Consider the following 22,297-nt stretch of genomic DNA (forward strand, 5'->3'; position numbering starts at 1 on the left):
TATACACACACATATTATACATATAGTGGAATATTACTAATCCATAGAAAAGAATGATATAATGCCATTTGCAGCAACATGGATAGATATCAAGATTATCATTTTAAGTGAAGTAAGTCAGACAAAGACAAATACCAAATGGCACCCCACTCCAGCACTCTTGCCTGGAAAATCCCATGGACGGAGGAGCCTGATAGGCTACAGTCCATGGGATCGCTAAGAGTCGGACACAACTGAGCGACTTCACTTTCACTTTCACCACTTACATGTGAAATCTTAAATGATATAAATGAACTTATTTACAAAACGGAAACAGACTCCAGACATAGAAAACACGTTTATGATTACCAAAGGGAAAAGGGGGGGCGGATAAATTGGGAGTTTGGGATTAACATATGCACATACTGTATATGAGCTACATGGGCTTCCCTTGTGTCTCAGCTGGTAAAGAATCCACCTGCAATGCAGGAGACCTGGGTTCGATCCCTGATTGGGAAGATTCCCCTGGAAAAGGGAAAGGCTACCCACTCCAGCACTCTGGCCTGGAGAATACCATGGTGTGTACAGTCCATGGGTTGCAAAGAGTTGGACACGATTGAGCAACTTTCACTCACTACTGTATATAAACTAGGTAAACAAGAAGGATTTACTGTATAGCACAGGTAGCTATATTCAGCATCTTGCAATAACCTATAATAGTGGAGAATCTGAAAATATATATATATATGTACACACACATATGTATAACTGAATCACTTTGCTAAATACAAAATCACTTTGCTTAATACACCTAAAACCAACATAGCTTTGTAAATCAATTATAGTTCAATTAAAAGAAAGATTTAAAAAACAAGCAAATATGGCAAAAAAAATTGTCTAGACTTAGACAAAAAAATTGTCTACCTACCTAGGTGGTAGGTGAAAGTGAAGTCGTTCAGTAGTGTCTGACTCTTTGCGACCCCATGGACTGTAGCCTATCAGGCTCCTCCCTCCATGGGATTCTCCAGGCAAGAGTACTGGAGTGGGTTGCCATTTAATTTTTTTCTATATATTTTTCTCTGTCTCAAAAATATCTCATAGTAACATCAACCTCAGAATATTTTTTTTTCCTGATCTAGAAAGGATGGACATACCAAAGAACTTTATTACCTGCACATTACCTGTCTTCCCAGTGACTTAAAGCCAGAATCCCAACCTTATGAGGCAGTTTTTAATGCCTCAAGGCTAAAGAGGAAGCATTAGCTCAGAACCCTGGAGAGATGTGGAGGTGCCTGGATTCTGGTCCTAGCTTTATGACTGACTGATCTGTGACCATGAATTTCAAATACAAGCTTTCCTTGTCTTATCTGTAAAATTAGTGAGACTGAGATTGTCTTCATCATTGAAATGTTGTAACACATAAATTATATATAAATGTATATTTATATTAGGTCAGGAAGCAACAGTTAGAACTGGACATGGAACAACAGACTGGTTCCAAATAGGAAAAGGAATACGTCAAGGCTGTATATTGTCACCCTGCTTGTTTAACTTATATGCAGAGTACATCATGAGAAACGCTGGACTGGAAGAAACACAAGCTGGAATCAAGATTGCCGGGAGAAATATTAATCACCTCAGATATGCAGATGACACCACCCTTATGGCAGAAAGTGAAGAGGAACTAAAAAGCCTCTTGATGAAAGTGAAAGTGGAGAGTGAAAAAGTTGGCTTAAAGCTCAACATTCAGAAAACGAAGATCATGGCATCCAGTCCCATCACTTCATGGGAAATAGATGGGGAAACAGTGGCAACAGTGTCAGACTTTATTTTTTTGGGCTCCAAAATCATTGTAGATGGTGACTGCAGCCATGAAATTAAAAGACGCTTACTTCTTGGAAGGAAAGTTATGACCAACCTAGATAGCATATTGAAAAGCAGAGACATTACTTTGCCCACAAAGGTCCGTCTAGTCAAGGCTATGGGTTTTCCTGTGGTCATGTATGGATGTGAGAGCTGGACTGTGAAGAAGGCTGAGCGCCGAAGAATTGATGCTTTTGAACTGTGGTGTTGGAGAAGACTCTTGAGAGTCCCTTGGACTGCAAGGAGATCAGCCCTGGGATTTCTTTGGAAGGAATGATGCTAAAGCTGAAACTCCAGTACTTTGGCCACCTTATGCGAAGAGTTGACTCATTGGAAAAGACTCTGATGCTGGGAGGGATTGGAGGCAGGAGGAGAAGGGGACGACAGAGGATGAGATGGCTGGATGGCATCACTGACTCGACGGACATGAGTCTGATTGAACTTTGGGAGTTGGTGATGGACAGGGAGGCCTGGCGTGCTGCGATTCATGGGGTCACAAAGAGTTGGACACACTGAGCGACTGAACTGAACTGGATGTTGCATAGACTAGCAACTTGATGTTCCTTTTTATAATATAGAGGCTAAAAGAATACATGGTATAAACACAGATGTTGGACTAAGATTAAATAGTGTAGTGGAGTCAGATCTAGGTATAAATTTTGCTTCTCTGCCACTTACCAACACTGACCCTTGGTTTCTTGAAACACTGTATTTCCTAAAATGACAATCCTACTAAATAGTACCTATCTCAGCTTGGGAAGATTTGATGAAATAACAGTATTACTGTTGTAGTTGTTACAAATCAGTCAGTTAACTGTTGTGCCTGGAAAGATACTAGAATAAATTCTCAAACAGCTCATTGTGTTCATTTTTCAAAGATAGGATGAGCATCACATGCCAATTATTCTTTGAAGTAGCAATGAACTAAGTATAAATTTGAGACTAAATGGTGTCATATTCTTTTGCATTCAAAGTGATTTAGAGGCAGCCCTGCCTCAATACAGGACCCTAACTGTAAATGACAAATTAGAGATGGCTTCCAATTCTTGAATTCTCTTTTATGTGGGCTGTGGTTGAATGGCCCTAATTGTTTACACAGAATAAACTTGAAACAAAAGTGAGAATACTCTTGATTTTTATTTGTACTTTGTAATCTGTCCACTTGCCACTAATTTGTGCAGAACGTACCAAAGCAGAACCAGATGACAGAGAGGCAAGAATGGTCAGTCAAAATTTGCATTCTTCAGTCTCAAAGCCAGCCTATGGTTTGCCATAGAACAGAAAATGTATTCAGTCATCTGTCTGCGCAGTAGTACCAGGCACAATTAATGTAGCTGGGCCTCTAGCTCTGCTGACATAACATACGCTGATATCTAAGTTTTGAAGGCTTGGATTTAATAGAGCCTTGTGGTATCACATGGGTACGGTGAATGGAAAGCCTCTGCAGCTTATCAACAGAAAGATAAGAGGTCCACTACCGGTGCTTCTGAGATGTTTATCACCCAGGCTTCTGAGAACAAGAGTTTGACCCATACCAAACACTTGAGAAATAATGTCAATACAACCAAGACCACAGCCAACACAGAATTCTCTGAGATAAGATTATGACTTTGCCCTTAGAGGGACGTCAACCAAGCTAGTCGATTCCCACATAGTCCCTGAGCTGAGCAACCCTCTGAGTGTTCCTTCATACCAAGGGGCTTTAGGAGCTCAATTTTTAATGCTTCTACATGCAGATATTCTGCCGTTGTTTTCCAGAGTATGCGCAGAACTCTGACCATAGCTAAGGAAGTTCCCACAGGGTGAAGAGCCTGAGCTTGGTGCCTATGAGATCCACCAGTATAGAAGCTGGAGGCAGCTCTGTATTGGCAAAAGCATTGATTCACTTTAAGGTTTTATATTGAATGTATTGGGCAGGTATAGGCTGTAGGGCCTCCAAGGCCAGGTTAGACCTCTAGTCTGGGTCTCAGATAAAGTCATCATAGGAAAAGATGATTTGGTCTTTGAGACAAGTGGGTGTGAAAAGTCACAGCAGTACTCTGTTTAAATGCCAGCCTGTAAACTGGTACCAGGGTAAGAGGGCCCATCAAGGGTGAGGTGAAAGTGGTCAGGTGTTCTCCCAAGACCTTTTGCCATTGAGAAGCAGCAGCACGAAAGAGATAGCTCACCTTTGATGTGCCATCCAGATACTAGCCCTATCACGTCTTGCTTTGAAATGCCTCGCATTCCTTCTTTTGTCCTCGCTGTGTCCTAGTGTGGCCTTCTGGATTCAGTCTTCTTCCCAGGGCTATGTTACATGCAGTTACCAAGTTAATTAAAAAACAAAAGCCCTTTTTATCACCCCATTTCCCAGTAGAGTCTCATAATAAAGTTCATACTCCTCTAGTTTATTATTAAATGTTTTCACTCTTCTTTCTGTCCAGTTTCTCCTTCTCTGTTAATCTGTATCTCATTTAAAGGGTCTCTTTAAGGGCTGTGTTAACTTATTTTTCCATTTTCCTGCCTCTGTGCGTTTGTTCCTGCCATCTCCCCCGTTTGGAATTCCTTCTCTTCTATTCAGACACATCTTTTCCATTAAAGCTTTTCAGACCGGTCTTGCTGCCTACACTGATCTGACCCTCCTCTGAACTCTGTTTCTTTATCGTCTGGAGTCCATGCCAGCCCTTTGGCAATTAATCATATACTGCTTTGTGCATTTATCTTTATTTTGCGTGTCCTGTCTTGCCCTTTGGCTCTTGTCTTTCTCGCTCTCTCTGTCTCTCTCTCTCTGTGTATGTAACTAAATAAGGGGTTTGAAAATAAAATCTGTCTTATACAACTTTAGAATACTCATCAGTGCTTAATGACATTGGTATCAGTTGATGAATCTCACTTAGAGGCTTGATTTTTTTTTCCATGAAGGCCAGGGTCTTTGTCTTTTACTGCTACTGTATCCACAGCACCTGTGGATTGAGTGTTAGCTACTACCGTCTGATAATAAGGGTGTTTCCTCGACCAGGATCTGCAGCTGGCCTTGACATTCTGCCTTGTGCCCTGCTTCCTGAAGCCGAGCTCTTATTCCCAGGCTGGCAGCCTACCTTAAGTGTCCTGACACAGCTCTGCCTATCTGTTCTTTCTCCTCAGATGCGTACTCTCATTCCTCAAGTGAAAACGGAGGCAAGTCCGAGTCGGTGGCCAACCTGCAGGCCCAACCATCCCTGAACTCCATCCACAGCTCCCCGGGGCCCAAGCGGTCCACCAACACCCTGAAGAAGTGGCTGACGAGTCCCGTGCGCCGGCTTAACAGTGGGAAAGCAGATGGAAACATCAAGAAGCAGAAGAAAGTACGAGACGGTCGGAAGAGCTTCGACCTGGGGTCTCCCAAGCCTGGGGATGAGACGACCCCCCAGGGAGACAGCGCTGACGAGGTAATTAAACGAGGCCTCGGAGCCTTCCGTCAGGAGGGGCTTCTGACGTGCCTCATTCCTGGAGCCTCAAGAGGTGTCCTTCAGCAAGGCTTGTGAGCTAGCCGGATTCTAACTCCCCATAGTTGGTCTTCTTGGGCCTAGGTATTTTCAAGATACCTAGTTTGAATGCAGTTCTCTTCACTGTACAGTAGGACCTTGTCATCTATCCATTCTAAATGTAACAGTTTGCATCTGCCAACCCCAAACTCCCAGTCTATCCCTCTTCCTCCTCCGCCCACCCTTTGGAGATGGCGGTCTAGGCCCACAGGGAGCCAGTGGTCACCAAGTCCCCAGTCTCTACTAAAGACTACATAAAACCTGCTAGGACTTTTATTTACCTATTTTTAAAATATTTGGTTGGTTGCTTAGGGTCTTAGTTGCCGCAGGCAAGATCTTTAGTTGTGACCCACGGACACTTAGTTGTGGAATGTGGGATCTACTTCCTTGAGCACGGACTGAACGCTAGCCCCCTGCGTTGGGAGCATGGAGTCTTAGCCACTGGACTCCCAGGCAAGTTCCTGCTGGGCCTGTTTAGAATAAGAATAAAAGGATGGAGATCATTTCACTTCACAGAGGACTATCTTTTGAGATTATGACTGTTTTCGAGTATGTTGAGCAGTGCCATATATAAAAGGGAGTAGACAACTCCTGGTTGCTCCAGAGGGGAGTATTATACTTAACAGGTGAAGGTTTACAGTAGGCAAGGTTTCAGCCTTTAATGAAGCTCAACTAGTAATGAAATGGGCCTTCATGAAAACAAATGAACATCCATATTGGAAAGGTTTGGGAGAGCATATGACCTCACGTAACAATCGGAAAGACCCATGTCGACCCGATGGTCGGACTGGCCAGCAATCTCTTATATCCCTTCCAAAGCTGGGGTTCTGTGGTCAGAATATAAATGAGATAACTCTCTTACCTGGCAAACTAACCTAGTCTAGTCACTGACATGGCTAAGAAATTCTTCTTGATATGAAACCAGACTCTTCATAGTTTTATGCTATCTGCCTTTTCTTCCTCTGAGAATGACAGTCGAGCCTGGTGACGTTTAGACTGTGGTTTAATCATCGTTCATAAGCTTAAAATGTTGGGTTCTCTCTGACCGCTGCCTCAGCCTTTCTTTTCCTGGCTAATCAGTAAGGTAGATGTCTTTCATGTGTGTGTGTGTGTGTTTTCCCCCATTTGGTCCTTGCTGTCGTTTGAGATAAACAAGGATGCCCATTCCACACAGGGAAAAATAGGAGTGTGTTGAGAGAGGAGGGTACCATATATTGCTTTTTAAGAAATCCCAAGTCCTGAACCAGCGGACATCTCTAACTGTAGGGAACAGTGACTAATGCTGCTCTTTTGTTCTAGAAGAGCAAGAAAGGTTGGGGTGAAGATGAGGCAGATGAAGAATCACACACACCCCTCCCTCCGCCTATGAAGATCTTTGACAACGACCCCACTCAGGACGAAATGGTAGGATCTTTTTCTCACTTGGAAGAGCCATGTATGAAATGTGATTTGGTTCAGTGTGTGTGGTGAGGGTAGTAATGCTCTCCCTCCCTTGTTATCTCTTATGCCTCATGATTCCAAGATGATTCAGATTCCGTCTGTATTGGATTGTGGGGACTAACTTTATGCTGGGCAGTGTAGGGGTGGATTCTCAAAGCAAGAATTCTCAAAGTGAGAATCTGCCTAGTACCAGATCCTGCTGATGAAGGATAATGTCTCTCTCATTGGAAACAGCAGATCCCAAAAGAAACTACTTGTCTCAAAGAGGAAGCTGAGACGGTTCTAGGCTGTGATCGTTCTGTTGTACATAACTGTTCGACCAATGTTTTAGTTGATGGTTTTCCTCATCCTTAACTCTAAACTCCAAACCAAAGTAACTTCCAGTCGAGCCTGGTGCGAACAGCGTAAGGGATGGAAATGCTGCTAAGGGGAGGTTTTGTCATAGATGGACAAACCCAATATGCCAGGTTGCCCCAGTTCTTTGGTTTGCAAAACCCGCTGTCCCAGTGGCATGCAGAGGCTCGCTGGTGTTGGGAATGTGTGCGTCCCTGTGTCTCTGAGCACAGCTGGTCATCCCAGCTGTTCTGGGGCAGAGCTCAGGCGGGATTTGCTTCCGGCACCGAGCTGGGGCTCAGGCAGGTCCCTCCTTTGGTAATGTAATCTGTCGCCACCCTTGCTCACCTCCTGAAGTGCTCTCACTTCATCGCGTTTCTCTTGCTTCTTCTCTGCGTTTCTGTCCTAGAGGACTGGAGGCAGAGGTGGTGACTTCAGCGCTGTTTTACAGTACTGTTGGTGGTGGTTAGCCGTCCCCCCAGGGTCTCCCTGGGCTCTCTCATGCTGTGTCCCATACGCAGCAGCCCCCTCAGAGGTGGTGGGCCCAAGTTGCACGGGCAGGGAGCTGACCTTCACAGTGCCACCCAGGGTACAATTCAGGAAGTACTGGGTACAGTTGCTTCAGAGTTCCTGGTGAGATCCCAGATCTTATTTGCGTTCTCTCTGCTTTGCGTTTGGATCAGTTGTCCCCAGACGTTACTTGCACTCTTCCTCAGGGCTAAGCTAGAGGGACACTTTCCATGGACAGGCCAGTGACTGCAGTGTAAGTACTGCCCCCCTCAGTGACTCACCCATGAGAAGCACACAGTTACAGCCCCTCCTAAGGTGATGCTCTGACCCTGGACTGTTGGAAAGAGAAGGAGAGGAAGCATGGCATGCTGCCCATCCTGGATTCCTAGAGGCAGAAATACCTTCGCCTTGAGACGGGAACGAGAACTAACCTGCTGTGTTCCCAGAGGCCTATTGTGAAAGGTTCTAGTAGCAGTGAGAGTGTGTATGGGGAGCAGGGTGCTCAGGTCACGTATCTACCATCCCACACTGCCCTCCACATGGAGGTGCCAACTTACAAGGAAAGGTCACAAACCCTCCCCCATGAAATCCCTCAAACACAGTTTGTTTTGGGGAAAGGATGTTGTGTTGTTTCTGGATAATCTTTAACTGTGAATGCAGCCTCACCCCAGACACAGGATTACAGCAGACGGCATCAGCCCCTTTTAAGACAGGTGAACCTCCTCAGTCCTGTTGTTTGATTTCTGAACTTCTGTTTTCCTGGAATATTTGGGAGTGGGACGAGCTTCAGAATTTTCTAGCAAATGGAATTGGAATTATTAAAATAAGTTTTGAATCAGTATAAAAGAAGTTTTAAAAAGTTCACTCATTCTAGTGTCACGCAGTTGCTTTAATTCTCCTTGTTTCCTTCTATTTGCTCAGATGCATGTATTTTTATTTTTATAATTCTAAAGAGGCATATGATGTGTTTGGTGTTTTATATGTTTAATACCTATAAAATTAAATATAAATAGTGTTTAATATTTCCTAAAGTCTTATTAATTTTACCTTCATAGCTGTAATTTTAATAGTTGAGGAGTATTACGCTAATGTATCATAGTTCGCTTGACCAGCCTGTTTTGGGATATCCTGGGTTGTTTCCAGTTTTTGCTGCTCTTGGTAATACTGCTGCAGATCATTTGGTACATACAGCATTTTTTCTTTTGACTTAACTTCCTTGGAATCAGTTCCCAGGGGTAGGATTACTAGATTGAGAAGTAGCTAACTTGGATTTCCAAAGAATCTTAAGCTGTTTTCCTGCTTTCCAGGAGAGGTTGCTCTCTTAATTACATTCATTTGATATTATTACCCCATCTCAGAAGCAAAAACCTCAAGTCAGTCTTAGATGAGACAACAAAAAACTTCCTTTTTGAAACTCTTCCCCCTAACTTAAGGAACAAGCTTGAATCCAGAGCCCAGCTGGGAAGTTCAGCTTTCTCCTCCCACAGTCGTTATGCCCGTTTGTCCTGGGCCCTGGGAACACCATTGCCCTCTGCTTGGAAGTGCGGGGTGGGTTAAAGTTTACACATGCATGTAGGGTTAACCAGTTCCCTCCCAGTTTCTCCTCCAGTAGGAAAAGGAAGAAAGCAAAAGCAAAAGCACTGTCCCTCGGGGAGCAGGGACGTTGACCACACAGTCCCATGGACCAGTCCTCACTGCTAATATGAAGGGAGGAGGAAGGCCCTGGGCTTGAGCCTCCTTTCACTGTGAGCAGGGTCGTCCGTGTTTGCTCCAGCATGAGAGGCACAAGGCCTGCTAAAGCCCTTATTACTTTCGTGTTTCAGTCCTGGGCCTTACCAGAAACAGTTGTGTTTGTGGAGGAGAGAGAGAGTGTGTGTGTATGAGAGACAGAGAGAGAGAGAGTGGGGAGGCGGTTTCTGGTCTCCCAAGTGCCCTGCCCCTAGCGTTTCTGCCTGAAACAAAGTGACTGTCTGTACTAAAGATCTACATCTCAGCAAAGCAAGGACAGTTTCTCTTTAGACACAATTGAGGCTAGGTTTATTGACCCCTCAATTCCTGGAATAGCAGTGGGCGGCCCTGTAGTGACCAAAGTCCTGTCCGCCCCCTCCCCCGTTGCTGTCAGTGGGCTCAGCCCTTCCCTGTTGGCCTCCAGGGAACCCAGTGACCCTCCCCCAGCTCCTCTGGAGGCCTGCCTAAACAGAGCCTCATCTGGCCCCCGCTTCGCTGCTGGCCAGAGCTCCTGACAAGGGGTCCGGCAGGCCTGCCCCACTCCCGCTCTACCCCTATCTCCCTCTGTCATCTCTTCCCTCTAAACATAGAGCTTTGCCTCCCTTGCCTGCTCTGAGCTTTGTGCTTGCTGTGTTTCTTCCTAATTGCTATTCCTCATTCCTGGCTAATCTGCTCTTCCCTTGCTGCTCAATGTCTTGCAGTCCTCCTCTTTGCTAGCAGCCCGGCAGGCTTCCACCGAAGTACCTACTGCTGCAGACCTTGTCAGTGCAATAGAACAGTTGGTCAGAAGCAAGCTGGTAAGTGGGGGTCCTGGAGGCCGTTCTGCATGTTTCACCTCCACGCGGCTCCCCGGGCCTGACTTCTGTTTGCTGTGTTCTCCTTGGCACCTGTCCTCATTCCTCCTGTAGGATTGTTTCCAGCCAGTGATGATCTCTTAAAAACTGCACCCCAAAGTCCTTTTGGCTTTTTTTGAGAATGGGCCTGGGCGATTAACAGGTCCTTTTGGGACTGTGACACTGATGAAAGGTGAAAAGTATCAAGGACAAAGTAGCCTTCTGTAAGTCTGGTCCACTGGCCTGTAGGGCAGTGGCGTCCGACTGGTAGCTGGTGTGTGTCTGGGTAGCCTTGAAACTAACTTTGCTCCTGAGACACAGAACATGGATTGGGTCTTGGAAAGCACCGGGTAATTTTATTTGGGGGGTGTCAGAGTCTTCTAGCTTACAAACTCTTACAAAAGGAGGTTGTTGATGATAAAGGAGAGTGGGCAAAAGTATGTGGATACCTCATCACAAGAAATTAAGGGAGATGGTGCATATCCCATCATGAATGTACACCACTGAAAACTGGTCTAGCTTGTGACTGTCTCATAGACAAAACAGACCATTAGAGGGAAGGGTTATGAGTCTGAGCTCAGGGTTTTGGCATAATCCCACTGAAGGAGTCCCTTTTTGGATAACTCATTTGAACAGAGCTATTCCTCTCCTCCCATGTTTTTACCTTTGAGTGTATCACTACAGGATGACAACTTGAAGCATCTTTCTTTCTTTTGCTCCCATTCACATCGTTCATTTGGTTTTTGCTACAGCTCTCATTAGGATAAATGTCTGTGCTTCTGCCAAACTTCTGTGGAGCAGTCCTGTCAATCAGCACTGTTTAAGCCCTTCTCCAGCTGGAAAAGGATGGATGCTCTCTAGGGAAAGCTGCCTGAATATAATTTTGATTATAGTAACTCCCTTTTCAAGTACCCCAGCTTATAGCAGACCATTGAAATTTAACATATAATACCTTCTTTTCTTTCAAATGTTCCTTACTAATTAAAAAAAAAAGATTAGCTGGTGTTTTTAGTGCTAGTATCAAACTGCTGAGGGTTGTCCCTTCTCCTGCCGTCTCTGTCAATGCTGTGGTGGGGGCAGGGAGCCAAGGGGAGTTGAGAGCTCTCATGGGCACAGCACTGACTTCTCAAAGCCCATCTCCCTGACCACTCCTCACTTCCGCTCCTCTCCACACTAATCCATAGACCCTCTTCATTCTCCAAATAACCATTAAATTTTCTTTTCCTTAAAAAATCATCCCTTTTTTTGGCCTTTTCTCTTTCACCCCTTTTTTTGCGTTTTCTCTCCTACCACCTGAGCATGGGCCTGACCTCATGCCCGGAGAAGCCTTCTGAATCCTCCTCCCGCCATCTGCCCCCAGCCTCACCGGCACCTCCCCCCTCCCCCAGCATTGTCTCCCTGCTTGGTGAGGGTTCCCTGCCTCCCTCTCCCCTCATAGCAGTGGTCTCTAATGTGGGGGTGCCTCTAGATATACAGGATGGTTTTTTGAAGTACTGGAAGAAAATATTAGAATCTCTTTAACTCATCCTTTTAAAATTGTTTTGTGTATGTTTTTTTAATGTACTTAAGGGTAATACAGGAGTGCAGAAACATAATTTATAAATAAGTTACTTGTTTTGGGAGTGCATGACTGTAATCGCGTTCACTAACTGAAGTATATAATCAAAGTTTGGAAATCCCTGGCCCACAGATGAAGCCCAAACTTACCCAATAGTCTAATGTCCTGTGGCCTGTTCTTCAACCTCCCTTTCCAACATCCGTGTGTTATTCTGGCCAATGAACTTGGCTCCAACCAAATTGTTTTATTCACTGTCCCTAAACATGCATTTGGCTTCCCTCCCCACAAGTTTCTGTTCATACCACCCCAACTTCTCTGCAATGTTCTCCTTATTTTTGCTGATCTAAAGTATAGCAGCCCCTCGAGGTCCCCCTCAAATCTTGTCTCTCCACAAGGGCCTCCTTCGCCAGCCCAGGCCAGGTTTCTTCTTGCAGCCCCAGAACAATTTCTGTGTAAACCACATGCTCCCTGGGACAGATCTTAATAATCCCGTTATGTTACTTGTTAAAATATCTTCATCTTTTCATTTGCAACTGACCTCCACATCTAGGTTATTAGTCATTTGGGACATTATTTTCTCCTCCTTGTGTTAGTGGATCCTAGTCTTTCATACTTACATCAGCAAACACTTGTTTCCAAAGTCTGTATTTTTCACACTTTGGATCACCATTTTCTGACTACTCCTCTTCACCTCCTGCCGCTGTCGTGAGCCTCTGCAGGCCTCTAGTTTGTGTGCTCCATGGGACACGTGTTTTCCCTGTGAGCACAGATATTGAGGAGTCCCGTTAGAGCAAATGTCCCAGAGTAGAGGGGAAGTGTAGGATAATGCTAGAGTTGTTCAGCCCTATAACAAACTGTCTAAAAATGGCAGTTGAATGAATGGCCTTTCAGTGGTGACTTTACCATAATAAGGACTTTAACTGCTTCTACCAATAGCTACTTCTTGGGGACCTGCAGTAAACCCAGAATTACAGCAATTGCTTTGACCAAACATATAAAACCAACCCTATGTCACAGAAAGGAAGGCAAGAGCAGTGGCTTGATTTCTCAGAATCTTCTAACCAAAATTCCATCCTTTCTCCTTTCCTCTACTTTCTCTTTCTTCCTATCCTATGTACCCACCATGGGGTAGCAACGGAGCACCTGTAGGTGGTTGTTTCTTCAGCCCTATTTGAGAATATGGAGTTGCATCTTCACCTCCAACACTGGTATGCCTATTGCTTATGAACTGTCTAGCTTAGAGGAGGATAAGATCTAGAGCCTGTAAAAAAAAAAAAGTTCTGGAGTTTTTATTTGACTGTAAGTACAATAGTATGTCAGTTGCCAAAATAACCAGTGTGGTCATAGACTGGGTTAATGAAAGTACAACGTACAAATCCAGGGGTGTAATAGCCCCATTGTACTCAAAGCTCTTCAGACCACACCTGTCATGAGTTGTGTGTGAGTCATGCGTCAGGTTCTGAATGCAGCATTCTAAAATGTTCGTGAACTCAGTGGAAGGGCCCTGGAGGAAGTACCAATACCATGCAGTCCATGTCATTTGAAGGAAAGTTGCAGGAGGTTAAGTATGGGGAGAAGTTGGGAGAGAGAAGGCACACGAGAGCTGTCTTTCAGTAACTGAGTGCTGCTGTGGGAAAGAAGAACTGGTCTCACTCTTGGTTGCTCCAGAGGGCAGAACCTGTGAGTGGAAATTCATTCAGTATAAGAAGAACTAACAGGTCCTTCCAAATGTACAGAACTGGGAATATCACAGGAGCATCCGGCATGCTTGGATTTTCATATCCACGGCTTAGATTCTTTCTGCGTTCCTTTTGAGTTGCTCAAGAGATGGTACTAGATGCTGTAGTTAGAAATCATTGGGCCCCAAGCTCCACCCAAAAGCCATGAGATCCCTCATGTCCCTGAGTCTGAAAGCTGCCCTTGGTGCGTTATGGTCACGTGTCTATGACTGTTCGGGGCTATAGCCTCCGGAAGTTGTAATCTCTGCTGCTGGAGAGGTGCCATTAGGGAACTAGGACAGGGGTTCCACTCACCTGCGGTGCAGATAAAACCCTAAAAACTCCTTTGGTGAGTACCTCTGGACATTAATGGACGCTTCTGAGGTCTCACCTACCCAATTTGGTCTTTAGTCAGTGATTTTGTTTATCAGGAGAGCGTGCCCACACACCTCCCCCCAAATGGAGCTCAAATAAATTTTTTAAAATTTTATCATTTTTTTACTTTACAATATTGTATTGGTTTTGCTATACATCAACACAAATCCGCCACGGGTGTACATGTGTTTCAAATACTTTTTCTGGGTTTTGTATTAAGGTATGGTCTTAAGCCAGGACTAAGGACTCTCTTGTTTTTCTGTGTGATTTTTAATAAAGTTTTTCCTAGACGTAGGGACTGGCTGTGGTGATACTAAGTATATAAGGAATCAGAAGACATGATGTTAATCTTGCCTCTGCTACTTATTGTGTAGTTTTGGGCAAGTTATTTAGTCCACTTGGAGGGCTCTCTTTTATCTTGCCTATCAACAGTGGTGCTTCTGTCTACCTGAATCTAATCTCAAGAGAGTTACACTGAGGGCTGAGTAAGGTATGAATGTGCTTTGTAAACTGATTAGTTGCGCATCCCACAAATGTTAGCTCTTAACCACCTTATTTGCATTGTGAAGGGCAGGGAAAGGGAGTCAGTCATACTTTATCTTCACCCGGAACACAGGGACACGGTATTTGTCAGTTAGTAGATTGGTGGTTGGGTGAATGTTGCATGCAGGGTAGTAGCTTAGCAGTCCATGTGATTTGGTTTTATTCCTCAAGTTTGAAGGTCTTCCCTGGCGGCTCAGACAATAAAGAATCCACCTGCAGTGCAGGAGACTCGGGCTTGATTCCTGGGTTGGGAACATCCGCTGAAGGAGGCGTGGCCACCCACTCCAGTATTCTTGCCTGGAGAGCCCCATGGACAGAGGAGCCTGGCAGGGCGTTGCAAAGAGTCGGACACAACTCAGCGACTAACACTGCAGTCCATAGGGAAGCGACTTAGCGTGCCTCAAGTTTGAGGAGCAAGGGCTTCTGGCTTTGTGGGAATCTACTGGGTTTGTAAACAGCCCAGGATTCTACCACCTACCTTAGACAAAAGAGTGAAGTGTTAGTCGCTCAGTCGTGTCTGACTGTTTGCTACTCCATGGACTGTACCCTACCAGGCTCCTCTGTCCATAGGATTTCCCAGGCAAGAATACTGGAGTGGGTTGCCATTTCCTTCTCCAGGGGATCTTCCCCACCCAGGGATAGAACCTGGGTCTCCTGCATTACAGGCAGATTATTTACCGTCTGACCCACCAGGGACTAGGCCTCAGGAAGGAAAGCCTCCTCGCTGAACTCCTATCCTCAGGTGGCAAGTCACAGTAGTTCACTGGGCTCCCGGTGGCACTGGCGGACCCCTGACTGAAAATCCTCCATCTTTAGGGAAGAGGCTGGCCAGGCTTGAGCTCTTGTTTGGTCTACCTGGTAGCCTGACACCCTGGGAACTGGCCCTATCTGCTTCAGCAAGACGTTCTGCCCTCTGGTTCTTCTGCTTTGATAGTATTCACCTCCCTAGGTCAGTCTGTGGGTCACAGAACATAGCAAGGGCCAGGCTGCGTTTGTGTGTATGCTTTGCTCTCCTTTAGACAAATCAGCTTGCTTTGTCAAAGGGACAGTAGAGTTAACAGTCCAGATGGGAGGAAATAATGGCCTCATCGTATCCATTATGAAAATGTGTGCTTTCAAGAACTGAGTTCCTCTGGCATCCTTCTGTGGAAAAGATTCCTGAGCTTGTTAAAATAGAAGTTTAGATTTCCACCAAAAAAAATTTAATCTGAAGTCTCAAACGTGTAATGTCATTTGCCTGGAAAATCCAGACTTCAGTTTTTCTACTTTAAAATGTCTTCCCTACCCTTGCCCCCAATTTGCCTGGGAGTGACTAAGATCGTAATATTTTTTGTCAAGGTGTTTCATACTTATTTGTATAAAACGGTAGGACAGCTAAAAGGTTGGTTGTGGTGGGTGATGCTGGATCAGCACCCTTGTCTGTTGTTTTATCACATGAACTTTGACCCCTACCCAAGAGTTTCATTCAGTAAATTCTTGGAGTCCTACTCTGTGCCCGTCCTGCCAGCACAGAACCTTCCTTAATGGAGCTCACAGTCTAGGGTTGATGCTCAGAAGTCCTCTCCCGCCTAGGCTGTTGTAACCATTGCCTCCTTATTTTCAGCCTGATGTCTCTTTGCATGACTGATGGGGGGAATCTTAACTTTTCTTTCATTTTTCCTCTTAAAAAAATTTTTAATAGTTCTTTTCTGATTAACAAAAGCATTATATGCTCATTCAAGAAAAATTGGAAAAATGACAAGATTTTAAGCACAATTATATCTCATAATATCATCATCTAAACATAGTCAGTGTTGAAATTCAGATATTTTAAAAATAATGTAGTTAATCATAGAGTATATAAATCGTAAGTCCTGTTTTCCTTTACTGACATCAGATACATTTTCCCAAGTCATGAAGAGCTCTTAGGAGTATTAAGACAAATCTTTCTTAAACTTAATCCAATCACGTTACTTCCCTGCATAAAATTCTCCTCTCATTGGTCAAGGAAGTTGGTACTCTTTATTAAAATTGAAGTATAGTTGATTTACAGTCTTGTATTAATTTCAGGTGTTCAGCATGGTGGTTTGGATTTTTTGCTACACATAAGACTTCTTGTAATCTGATCTCTGCATCCTTCTCCAGGGTTGTCCATTTCACGTCCTATTTCTTCTTTCCCTAGTTCCTACTCCCCCCAACTCGCATAACACATAGTTACTTGCTAGTTCCCCTTCTCCCCCCTTTACAGACTGTCCTCCCTACGCCAGGTGGCTTTCAGCTTCCCAGGCTGCCCCAGGCGGTTTCTCAGGTCGATCCTTTACTCACTGTGCTCCTCCTGCCTGGATCATCCTCCCAATGGCGAATCCAGTGAAACCTTTTCCATTTCTCATTACTCAGTTCAAGCGTTGCCTCTTCTACTGAGCCGTTCCCTTCCTTCCCTATCCCACTTTAGAGCTGCCTGCTCTTTTTTCTCATCTTCCCCGCAGTACCCTCCTGTCTAGAAGAATGCCCACTGTAGCTTAGATTTTGGTGGGCAGGGAACCGTATGTTATCTGTTTTCATTTCTCCAGCACTTTGCAAATATTCAGCACATAGTAGAAGCACAATAAATATTTGCTTAAGTATAAACAAATCAGTCACAACACTGTAATAAAGGTATGTAAAGGGTGCTTATAGGAGTCCAGAGGGAAGGGCATTTTATGGATATGTGGTCCAAGATCAAGCTGACAGGAAATGTGTTCATTTCCATTGTGGCAATAGTCTTCCTTCATTCTTAATCCACTTTTTTGAATTGTATTTGCATTTCTATTCCCTGACCTGGCACCAACGATAGGAGCACCCGTCTGCACCATTTGTCGCTTCCTCCTTGGCACCCCTTTTCCTTTATCTATTGAGACTATCGTGGTCCTGAGCCCCAGACAGGGCGGAAGTCCCCCCTGTTGCTGCACAGTCCACCGCTCATCAACCAGCCATCACTGCCCATGTCCCCCAAGGAGCAGCACAGACAGACAATTGAAGATCACCTATAGTGCTCCTTGGCTGGGACCCCATATCCCAACTCTAGCACAGGTTGCCAGATCCTCAGAGGGAATCACTCTTGAATTAGTTACGGTATTTCTAGCCAAAGCCATTATTTGAGACAGATTACCCAGCATGTTGTTGTTGTTGTTTTAGTTGCTAAGTCGTGTCTGACTCTTTGCAACCCCGTGGACTGTAGCCCACCAAGCTCCTCTGTCCATGGGATTCTCCGGGCAGGAATACTGGGGTGGGTTGCCGTTTCCTTCTCCAGGGAATTTTTCCAACCCAGAGACTGAAACAGCACACATTTTAGCCAAACCCTAAATTTCTCTCTTCTACTCTTACTGCCTCTGCCTCCCTCAACTCCATGCCTGAGAGTCCTTGCCAAGAGATAACCTGGCTCTTTGCTCATAAAACTGGTCAGGCACGAAGAGACAGAACATATTTCCCTGTGTAACACTTTGGACTCCTCAGATGTCCTTCATTCTGTACAAGAGTTGAGAGTGGACCACACCAAGATGGATGGTCCATGGGAGAGCCTTGTAGCAGAGATGTAAGCATATTTCCCAGGCCTTGCAGCCAGCATCCTGCCAGCCAACAAGCTACAGAATAAAGACTGAAATGAAACAATGTGGGCAAGGGGAGGGGAAGTAAAAGGCACGTAATCAGATCAATCATCAGCTGGGTTCATCCGCCTGGGGAGCCTGTCTCTGCTGATGGCACCAGAGGACATGTCACATGTTGAAAAACATGCCTGTCTGGTGGCTTGTCAAGCCTCAGCACCAGATACTCATTTCCTTAATCACTGGTTACAGATCCTGAATCTGCAAATTTAGCTAAACTTTTCTTGACCTTTCTACATATTTAGCCTAGGCTTCTTCCCTGGATGACAGCTTCCATGGTTGGTTACTTGTTCTGTGAAACATCTTCATGTCAAGTTAAAAGAAATTCTCTCTCTCGAGCTTGAAGATCCTGTCCTCTTAATGCTGAGTTCTAGTGTTAATAACAAATTCATGTTAGGCTCTGGCACAGGTTCTTGATTTAAGGGTGAAATAGAGGAGAAGGCAATGGCACCCTACTCCAGTACTCTTGCCTGGAAAATCCCATGGACGGAGGAGCCTGGTAGGCTCCAGTCCATGGGGTCGCTAAGAGTCAGACGCGACTGAGCGACTTCACTTTCACTTTTCACTTTCATGCATTGGAGAAGGAAATGGCAACCCACTCCATTGTTCTTGCCTGGAGAATCCCAGGGATGGGGGAGCCAGGTGGGCTGCCGTCTATGGGGTCGCACAGAGTTGGACACAACTGAAGTGACTTAGCAGCAGCAGCAACAGCAGAGGAAGAAAAGGTTGACATCTCTTCTCAGCTTTAAGTTTTTCAGCCTCCAATTCTGATATGCCCATCTGTTCTCATATAATGCCACCTCATTTACTTTTTGTTTCATTTACCTGGACTTTTCCTGCCTCGGTTCAGCCAGTGTTGAAGCACTGCAGCTAAGCCAGTTCACAACAGACACTCCAGGTGCAGGTTGTTTAAGACAACGCTGAAGTCTTTTGTTCCTACTGCCTTTAGGGGCACTTCTTGATCTTTCAAAGACTGCTAAAGTAAAGCCTTCCCTTTTCCTACAAAGTGGCTGTCCTAGACTGTCGTTATGTGGATAGTTTGGATTACTCTCTCATATTTGCTTTACAGTTGCCCACCATAACCTTGGTCTCCAGCCTACTGTTTATCCACACGGTTTCTGCCAGTTTGCACAATGAAATGACATGTCATTCTGTGCTGTTTTTCCTACAGTGCTTATAAAAATGTTAAGATTTACCCCATTTTCTTTTTAGCATCCTGGTTATTTCCATCCATGGGGGTAGTGGGGGAAGCTCACTATTTTAGAGCATTTAAAAATTTTCAAGGGGTTATGCGCCTATTGTCTCTGACTGTTCCTTAAAAATCTGTAAAAAAGGAGAAACCCAATTTGAAAATTGAGAAGAAATCAATTTGGAATGATTTTAGCTGTCTTAAGATTGTCCAGGGACTGGAAAGTCTGGGATTAGAATCCTTTACCCTTAGCTCTTTCTAGAGTAACATATTTATTAAGCTCTTTAACTTGTTTCTCAGTCCTGCAGCACCTTAATTAAAAGAGATTAAAGGGATTAATAAATGAAAGAAAGCCCTTGGTAAATAAAACCTTAGCAAAGATGTTTTTAGAAAACGCTAAATCTGTTTACCTCTTATCTGCATCTTATTAGTCTCTTCAAAGAAAATCATAGCTGACTTAACAAACATGATTTTACCGAATGAATTCTCCCATCACTACCCTCCCCTTGTTAACTTGCACTTGGTGGTCCTACAGCTGACTTTCTTTCCTTGCTGCTTGTTTGTAGAATTGCAGTAAATTAGCTTTACCTCTGGAGCTCTTACCCAGAGATCAGTCACTGTGACAGTGTCCATTCTGTCTGGGAAATCGGCAGCCCCTGGCGCCAAGCACATCCTGATTGCCTGAGAAGGCGGCAGCTCTGGATGCCCTGCTCCAGCAAGATGGGAGTCTGGCCTCCTGGTACTTCCCTGAGGTCCAGGGCGGACAGCCTCAGTTACTGATCTACCAAGATGGCTGTGGCTAGGCTGGGGGGACATGAGGACTTCCGGACTACTCTCTCACGTACACTTCTTTAAGGTTGTTTATTCTTCTCTTTTCAGAGTCTGGAAGGAGGCTCTTACCGAGGGAGCTTGAAAGACCCCGCAGGCTGCCTGAATGAAGGCATGACCCCACCCACACCTCCCAGAAATCTGGAAGAAGAACAGAAAGCCAAGGCTCTGAGAGGCAGGATGTAAGTACTTCCCTGAACTCCAGCCTGCTGCACATGTTGCAATGGGCAAGGGTCGGGGGTCCTGGGAAGTTTAGGGAGAACTGGGGACTCCCCGCACTATTTCCATTGAAATCATTCAGGCGACCATTGGTCTATACAGTGTGGCGTTGATCAACAGGGAGACGTTTGGCTCTGATTGTAAGGATTTTCAGCTGAAACATTACTGACAAAGTGTGGTTATAACCAAGGTCTGTTTGAAATTTAAAACATGATGGTAAAAAGAAAACAAAGATTAGGAAACTTTGGGACCATTTCTATGACCCCATATCAAAGAATCCTTGGTAGAAAAAGTCTGATGGAATTTTATCTGAGGAAACGTTTCCCCTGATGTAGGAAAGTAACATATAGGAGAAGGGAGCTGTTGGGCTACCGGGCTAGGGTCTAGCTCCACCGCTTCTCAATGGTTTTGTTTATTTAAAAAACATTTGTTATATAGTACTATTTCTTGTTTGGTTATTTTTAAATTTTTTTTTAAAGTTGAGTTAAAGCTGATGCACAACATTGCTTAAGTTACAGGCTTACAACATAGTGATTCACACGGCTTTACAGGTTATATTCCATTTAGAGTTATTATAAAATACTGGCATATTTCCCTGTGCTGCACACTATATCCTTGCTTGTTTATTATATACTTCTTACTCCTAGTTTCTAAAATAGTTTCTACTTCTTACTCCTCTCTCCTATCTTGCCCCTACCCGCTCCCTTCTCCCCACTGGTAACCAGTTTGCTCTGTATATCTGTGAGTCTGTTTCCTTTTTGCTATATTCATAGTTTGTTTTTCTTTTTTAGATCCCACACATAAGTAATATCATACAGTCTTTGTCTTTCTCTGTCTGACTTATTTCACGGTGGTCTGAGTTCCAAGAGAAACTCTTTGCTATTTGAATGTTTCGGGGTAAATACAGTTCACATGGCAGTCCATTTCACAAGAACCCAGGAGCTGTGTGAGGTCTGGGCTATCCTCCCTGATGTGAAGGCACTCTTCTGTTCCTTGGTTTGATCAAGAAGATGGCGACACCATTCATGTAAAGCCACAGTCCCTCCGGAACTTCAGTTTTCTTGTTCAGGGTTTGACTGAGTGTTGGCAGCAGAGCTGCTGATGAGTCTTGCAGGTAGCCCAACGTGGGAGTGATGGTGAGCACAGTGAGAACAGGCCAGGCAGTTGGGAAAGGCCCCTTCCTGTTCCTAATCCCTCAAACTTGTAACTCCTTGAGCCTGGTCGTAGACCTGAAGATGAGCAAAAATAAATGAGGGCAGTCCCTCCTGTTGCCTGGAAATAGGCAAAGTGACCGTTTGTGACTATTTCCTAGGAAACATCACGGCCCGGGCAGGGCTGTCACCTCCTAGGGGAAATGAGCAGGTGGCATGTAAGCACTCTGGTTCTGTGTTTACCACCTTAACTTTATGGTGCTCAGGGGAACCCCAAGAATAGAATAGAGATAAAGAAATACCATCCCCAAAGGGCAGTTTCTTAGGATTTGGACAAAGCTAATTCTCCTTAGCTTTCCAGGTTGTTTTTACTTAGAGGAGGCAGGGTCAAAGCTGATGTTCCAGTCTTGTCAAGCCAAAGCAAAACTTTCGTCAGGAAGATGAACACTTATATCAGGGTGGTGACCTTTGAGATGACAGGTGCTCCTTGGCAAAGCCTATCTCTACTCTTGTAAAGAGCCTGTGAACAGTCATTTAAGCTTCCAGTCATTGTCTTGCTTCCAGACATGACATTGTCTAATTTCAATCCGAGAGGCAAAAGTTTGTTGCCTCTTTTACCCATTTCTCTCATTTCTTCCCCCTTCTCTCCCTCGCTCAGCTCTGTATCGCTCCACATCCTGTGCTGTCCCAAAAAGCCAGCTGTTAGAATGACTCATTCCTTTTGCTGTATATTGCCCTTATTCTGCTATAATTTATGGCCACAATGAAGGAGATGATGTGTAGGTGTTTAATTGTAAACCCCACATGAGGCTGGAGGCTGAGGGAAATAGAGAACGGAGACTCAATCCAGTAAGACCTCAAAGTGTTAAATGGGAGCTTCATGGAAAAAAGATGAAAACAGACAGTT

The 22,297-nt window shown here is 44.6% G+C and overlaps 1 protein-coding gene across 19 annotated transcripts in view; it reads left to right on the forward strand.

Annotated features, from left to right (window-relative positions):
* The window catches only part of KALRN (kalirin RhoGEF kinase), a 699,404-nt gene that overhangs the window by 609,792 nt on the left and 67,315 nt on the right, over positions 1–22,297 (forward strand). For 9 of the 19 annotated variants that reach the window (XM_042232347.1, XM_042232355.1, XM_042232364.1 and 6 more), the window contains 4 exons: positions 4,966–5,249; positions 6,645–6,749; positions 10,058–10,153; positions 20,072–20,202. In XM_042232347.1, coding sequence (XP_042088281.1) covers positions 4,966–5,249; positions 6,645–6,749; positions 10,058–10,153; positions 20,072–20,202 — 616 coding nt within the window. The remainder of the gene's footprint in view (positions 1–4,965; positions 5,250–6,644; positions 6,750–10,057; positions 10,154–20,071; positions 20,203–22,297) is intronic. The other 10 variants (XM_042232379.1, XM_060418684.1, XM_060418681.1 and 7 more) reach the window with 3 other exon arrangements.

This window comes from Ovis aries, chromosome 1 (assembly GCF_016772045.2).
Source record: "Ovis aries strain OAR_USU_Benz2616 breed Rambouillet chromosome 1, ARS-UI_Ramb_v3.0, whole genome shotgun sequence".
In the NCBI taxonomy this organism is placed as follows: Eukaryota; Metazoa; Chordata; class Mammalia; order Artiodactyla; family Bovidae; genus Ovis; species Ovis aries.